Here is a 7060-nt window from a genome sequence, read left to right as displayed (position 1 = left end):
CTGCAAGGGTCGCTGTTGAAAGCCTCGGAAGCGTATGTGAAATGAATACACGTACAGTACTCCGTACCAGACCCAAATGGCCAGGCCAAACCCCTAGAGCACGAATGGACAGTTAAGAAAGTGGACGCAACTACCGAGAGACCCGCTATACACTTGCTGACGGCACTCTGTATGGAGACATGGTTCGGGGTAATATCGACAGCCCGTTCCATGCGGTCCCACCCGTGTCTCGATTTGCTTCCTTCTGTACGGAGTACTGACAAGAACCTTGCTATATGATTGCCTCCTCATCTCGTGCTTTCACAGAGGCGCCAATCAGTGCAATGCCAACAGCATCGGCAATGCGAAACATCAAAAGAAAAAAGAAGAAGAAAAAGGAGTTGATTCAATTGGCGCGCATCGTCATGTGCCTTGACCCCTGCTTGCGGCCGACCTGAGATCAATATACTGAGTCTCCGCCGACCGGGGCTAAAAGAGGACAGTCCAATCAAGCCTAGCGACTTGACGGACGGTGATCAAGCAGGCGATTGACATCCTCTCGCCTGCATGTAGATCCCAACCTTGAGATGGCGGACTGCCTTATCCAGGAGACACATGGCAAATCTCCATGCTCGACACCGGCGTCTCAACGGACTGCCTCTGCCTTGCCGCGTATGCAATACCAACGTTGTGCTCGTATGTCAATTTCTGCTCCAGGGCGGCCCACCTGCACTCTCACGCGACCAATAATTTCGCTACAGCGTCCTACATGTCTTTCACTCATCATCTGATTCTAGTACAACTGCCACGGAGCCGTTGGTGCTACAAAATACGAAGCATCTGCCTACCTACCTATATTAGACAAAGCGACTTCGTGTTGTTTCAAAAAGCTCGGATTCCACTTTGATGCCTCCCGTGCCACGGGATCTATCCGACTGCTGAGCGAGGCGAAGACCTAGGGCGCTGTCACCAACCTACAAGTAATTGAATCATACTAATCGAGAGCCGATGTCTCCTCCGGGATTCCATACAATACGGTTACAATCATGTACTGAGCCCAGCGTACACAGTCAGTTTTTATACTTACACGAAGGGGGCGCTCAACGGTGTTGTCTACCCACTTTGTCCCGCGTATTGTGCTACGAGTACTGCCCCATCATTCGCTGGCGACTTTTTCGTACACGAAGAGGGCCTGCTTCATTCAGGATGGGGAAACGATGTCACTCCTGTTCATTCGCATACGACCTTGGAATGAATTCCTTCTTTCCCTCATTCGAAGTTACATGTGAGCGATCAAATTCATCAATTTGACAACTACATGCTCATCGAATACTACTCAGAAGCAACCTGGTGGCAATGAATATTATTGCCCCTGATTCCGTCTCCTCATGATGCTTCCCCCCGTTCTCTCATGGGCAAGTGTCTCACTTTGACACGAGTCTGCTGTACGTGACAGGAGAAGGATGGAGAAGTGGGGAAAGGGATGAGAAGAGCATACTTATATGGAGCATATTGAACCTACAGCAGAATTCCTTGCCCTCCCAAGCAATGCATATCCAAAGAGACTACTGGGTATGATTCCGATATCCGCGAGGCTAATGAGCCTGTTATTTCTTCCCTTGCAAGCCCAACAGAACCACGACCTATTTATGATCATTTAACGACTTGTTTATCATTCTAGCTCTCCCCGCTAACATCAAAACCATATCCATCTGCAGCAGCCCAGGGCGACGGCACTGTAGTGTGGGTATCACGAAAAGATATTGGACCATGAGAGCGGCGAGGGAGTGAGACGCAGTCTCAGCTACAGTATGGGGCTCTCACGGCCACTGTAGACCATGGATGTGTGAGACTCCAGCGGGTCCGTGTTCAATCACAGCCAATGCTCGTCTGCCTTTTTCTCCCTCTCTCTTTACAAACGAGAGCGGTTCGTTTGATTCAAACGCAGCGGAGGGGATGTTATGCATGAATACAACTTGATGTGTGAGAAGGAAGGTGCCCTCGAGGCTGAAAACTGACTTCTCGCATGGCAAAGTCCACACCAGGGCACATGCGGAGGATACGTGTGCATGTACTGTACGGTATGTACTGTTCCAAGCTGGCTGCATGGTTTGGTTACATGTACCAAATCCTCTACGGCATCCGCGTGATTGGTAGCCTGATGGACTCCTAGGACAAGACCAGAATTCCGCCTCATTCATAGATGTTACATGTACTCCGACTGAGAGGCGCTTCAAGTGTCGCGTTGTCCGTCTTCTATCTTTTAACCATTGGGACGATTTCACAGAGTCTCCAAGTGCTTGCGACCCGTTCACCACGTGTATCCAGCACTGAATTTCCTGTGCTTTCTGTAGGGCATCTGTGCTTGGGCTGCCATGCTGCGGTCTGAGCAAGGTCTCAACTGGACGGAAACATTCATCGGTACGTGTCCGTTTTGTTAAGGCCGCCAAAGTGGGCCGTCAACCACTTGATGCCTCAATGTTTGCCTGTCACAGCGATTTGCGGCTCCAAGGTATGCCGGGATACAGACGTATCATGTCCCACATTACATGGCTACAGTTGCATGAAGGAAGCATCAAGTCTTGAGGCGCGCGTCGGCCACATCTCCTCCGTGCATGTACTGGCCTGTACGCCTCATGCACGCAGATGCAGACCTTACTGGCATCACGCCACAAATATTGGGTAGCAAGGCTCTCGTTATACTATCGGGAGCACCCGTTGGCCAGCGTGTGTAAGCGAAGGGCCTTCTCCGGCCTGAATGCAGGACTGCCTAATCGGTCCAAAGCCGGCAGGAGGAAGGAAACACGAAGCCAACGGCTGCATCTGAGGAGGGCGAAACCACGACAGGCTGGAAGGGGGGTTTTTTGACTGTCATGAAATACCAGGCACCTCTACAAGTACGACGCTCGCAGGTCAGAGTTGGCAGCGTAGACATTGGCTATGTTCCATGAGCCAAACTCAGGCTGTCGTGCGATGAGCCTTTTGCGTATCATACCTGGCTGTCGGAACCTGAGAACCTAAAGGATTTAAAGCCTAGCAAACTTGCGGAATAGACGTCCGGCTGGTCGTTGATGCGAACCATGCAAGTGTCGCGCGGTCCCACAGAGCTGAGCCGAAATAGGGATGTCAAGAAGTCGGAGAAGGCTTGTGGGGAGTGGGACAAGAAGCGTCCGCGGTGAGGATGCAAGATTTCTATGAGCATGCGATGGCATGGGTACGATGGCATGGCCTGGCAAGGGACGGAATAGGATGCTGGTAATGGTTCACTCGGGACAGCTGAGTTGTTGCACATGATGCCATGTCTGGCTAGGATACCGAATTCGCCGAGTTTAGTTCGGGGAGGATGCGAAGAGGGTTGTGGTGGTATTGTTCGGGTTGTTTTCCTGGCGAGGTTATGCTCTTTGTCGAGTAGTATTTGCCATGGCTGAGGCTTGAAGTTGGTTACATCGTAGCAACGTGGTGGATATAAGGAAGAGTCTTCACATGATTCAAGCCGTGGATGCTGTAATGAGAACTGTCTACTTTAACACGCAGTGCTTACTAGGGTTACAACTTTATAATAGAGGCCGGGTTGGGTGTCTTACTGCCATATCCGTTGAAACAATTCCCCCCCCCCCCTTGGTTGGTACGGGGGTTAAAAACGGTTGATGCTTGATTGAATAGCATCGCGCAACTACGCAAGCAATATTAGGAGGTACTGCGACGGAGTTTGTCATATATTGCCCATCTCACACGGGGTCTTTAATTTTTACAAGCTTTTAACCAATGAATCATTTTCCCTTTTGATGTTAAGCCTCATTACCGGCGTCATTTCTTCCTCCCGCTCCTTTCGTGTAGGTTAGCAGCAATACGGGCCACTGGGGCCAGGTGAGAGGGCATCAACGGCAACAACGGGTGACTAATCTGGATCACTTGGAGTCCAGTAATGTTTGAGGTCTGGGCTTCGGGGGAGAAGCAAACACTAGCTGAAGCTATAAGATTAGGGTGGGAAAACATGACAGAGGGCGAGTCGAGTTATTACAGCTTCAGGTGCGCATCTCTCTGCCGTGTCTTGACTCCAAGATATGGGCTCCAGCATTACCTAATATTGGGCACTTCCCTCATAGCAACCTGTTAGTTACATGGGTAGTACCTCAGTACTACCTACTAGGTACTGTAGCAATACGAGTACAGGTATCTACCTCTCCATAAGGTACTACACATCAATATGCAGATAATGATGTACGATAAAACATCAAGCACATAATTCATGATAAAAACGTCCTGGTAAAACCTCTTGGCTTCCCTGGAACAAGCCAATCCGCCGCTCTGGCGACATCCGAGACATGCCACTTTGACACTCTGGAGGCCACAACCAAAACACGACGCCGCCCTTGCGCGCGACTTACCGCAAGGGAAGTCTCTGCACCAGCTTGTCGCGTGCCATTTCGAAACGCCTGTTTCAATGGGCGCAGCAACAGCAACAGCGACGTACGAGTACGACTGGCGCCCAAGTTGAGCGCTATGTGTGCGTGTTGGTCTCCCCATTAGCCGAGCTGCGCCTTGTCGTCTTAGTCAGGCTGCGTACGAGAGAGATGATGGTGGATGAAGACTCTACAAAAGGCTAGGTTGTGATAGTAGTGTTTCTACGCGCAGTGCCATCGTTGCCTCATCAGGACTGGCCTCTCTCTCCCGAGTCGGCATCCTGACGCGTGCCTTTTTCTTCAGGTTCTTTTTTTCTTCTTCATCAAATCTTTTTTTTTTTTTTTTTTTTTTTTTTTCCCCTCTTCCCGCCTGCACGTCGTCTAACGGAGCAGGGGAGATTGGCCTCGAGGTCACCCTCGCCGCTGGCTAACCAAAACACGGACCCCAGTTGTCCAATGGATTGCCGCTAGAGGCGTTCGGGAGGCCCGCCTAGCTCGAGCTCGTTAAGGACCCAACGGCGCTATAAATGGCCTGCAGGGCTGCGCGGCGCCTGATTGGCTGCCGCTCCTCTAAGCGTCAGGGGCACGACGGGTCTGCGGCCCAATTCGAGCTGTAGGTAATTTCCCACAGACGCAACCCCGCTTGGCTGGACCACTTAGGGGACTCCAAGGCCGCTGTCCTGCATGCTGTAGCGCCTGAGTGCCCTGTGCCGCTCGCTGCCACAGCGGGACCCGCGCCAGGTAGAGCGAGGATTGACCTTCAACCTCCCCCCGTTTGCTGCCAGTTGATCTTTCTCGTCCTGCTTCAACCATCGTCGCTGGCCAGAAACAAACTACATCTCTTGCCGGGAGAGAGAGGCGTCTCTACGTTCATTGTCCCTCTCTGCTACCGCTACCTTCTTTTTTCTCTCTTCCTACGAAGACTCTCCTTTGGATTGCACAGGCTTCATTCTTTTAGCTGTGCATCCGTCCGGTCCTTTCTCATTGCCTATCACGCGTTCTTCACCACTCCTTTTTACCAACAGACGACGACCACGATATACATTCCTTTTTTTTCTTCTGTTTCGCAGCTCAGCCAGCTCCAAGCTTGTGCCAGCGATCCTGCGGACAACCTGCCAAAGGGGAAGAGAAAAATTATGTGAGTTACACCTGTTTCGCAGAGACACACAATGGCATGGAGACGGGGAATGGTGTGACGTTTGGGAGAGGCTGGGGGATCTGCTGCGCCAACCCCTCCATGGAACGTCGCGACGTTTGTCTGTGCGTCCCATCACAGCTGCGAAATGGCAGTGACGTGCACAACCATGGTCATGAGAGACAGGATGAGAGGGAAAAAAAAAAGATGTTTGCGGCCATCCGGTGTTCCCGCCTCTCTATCTATATATCATATTATTTGCCTGGATTTGCTCTGTACTACAACACAACACCTCTTGAAACAACATGCTGACCATGACGCCTCATTAGCTAACCATCCATTCATTTACTACTGAACGCACCAAAATACTTGGACATTCGCCCAATATGCCTTCACTCGCTTTGTTGCGTCGATCCGTCGACGAGACTCACTTCGATGTAGCCCGTTCGGTTTCTCAACTCGCCAACAAGATCGCCCCTGCAGGACAGATCGGCCCCCTGAAAGTCTTCGCTCGAGGCGATGACTCTGACAACGGCTCCGACACGGTCATCAACGCCTTGCTGATCGTGCTCGGCATTGCCTTCTTCATTCTCATCCTGGTATCTATTCTGCTCGTGCTTCGCCGAGTTCGCCGCAAGCGACAGCAGCAGAACCCGGAGACCCAGGAGCCTATTCTACCCTCCTACAACGATGTCAAGAATGGCCACCCCAATCACCGTGGCCTCACCATTGAGACCACCCACAATGGCCGCCACAGCGTTCTTTTCATCAGCCGTGATGGCCAGCCCATGCTGCGCACCCCCGGCTCACCACCTCACTCTCCCGACAATGTTCCCGAGATCCACATTACTTTCCCTGACGAGCAGGACGAGCAAGGTCGCCGGAAGAGTGGCCGAGTTGTCGTCGTTCGTGTTGGCGAGAATGCTACAGTCGGCCTTGAGCCCATGCACGACGAAGAGCTGCCCGCTTACGAAAAGGAGGCCAAGGGCCAGTTCTACTCCGTCGATATGGACAAGATCGGTGGCCTCAAGGAGAAGGACCACTCCTACTTCGACCACTACTGAAGTAGCTAATTGATAATTTTTCTTCGTCCTCCGACTCTCCTACCATATCCTGGGCTATGCCTATAAAAGCAAGAAAAAAAAACACGACGACATAAAAACTCACCTCTACTACGCTCTCACCTAGACTTAACGATCCTCTGTGTGACGACTTCCTTTGGATACCAAGTCTTGGAAACTCAAAACTCTCGATACCATGTTTTTTCTACTCGTTTTCTTTTCATAATCTTCAATTCGGTATTCTCGAGTCCCGGTATCTTCTTCTCCGAGGAAGGTTATTTCATTTCTCTCCCTAGCGGATCTTATGACATATAGATAAACACATGGCGCTACTACATGTGAGGGGTTAAAGTTTATGCAGCGGTTTCTTAAGTTCTCTGTTTTTTTTTTTATTTATCATACACAGCTGGCATGATTGGGTCTACTATTCTGTCAACTCCCCCTTTGAGGGGATTTTTTAAAACCTCTCCTCTGCGTCAATG

The 7060-nt window shown here is 51.0% G+C and overlaps 1 protein-coding gene across 1 annotated transcript; it reads left to right on the top strand.

Annotated features, from left to right (window-relative positions):
- Positions 1–5903: 5903 nt before the first annotated feature.
- TRIVIDRAFT_196387 (uncharacterized protein) lies at positions 5904–6581 on the top strand (the record flags this gene model as incomplete). Its single annotated transcript, XM_014094276.1, has 2 exons — positions 5904–5961; positions 6034–6581. The coding sequence occupies 2 exons, from the start codon at positions 5904–5906 to the stop codon at positions 6579–6581; spliced, it is 606 nt and encodes a 201-aa protein (XP_013949751.1).
- Between the last annotated feature and the right edge of the window lie 479 nt (positions 6582–7060).

The sequence above is a fragment of the Trichoderma virens genome (genome assembly GCF_000170995.1).
Source record: "Trichoderma virens Gv29-8 chromosome Unknown TRIVIscaffold_92, whole genome shotgun sequence".
NCBI lineage: Eukaryota > Fungi > Ascomycota > Sordariomycetes > Hypocreales > Hypocreaceae > Trichoderma > Trichoderma virens.
The sequence above is the reverse complement of the archived record's forward strand: the minus strand, read 5'-3'. Positions and strand labels throughout refer to the sequence as shown.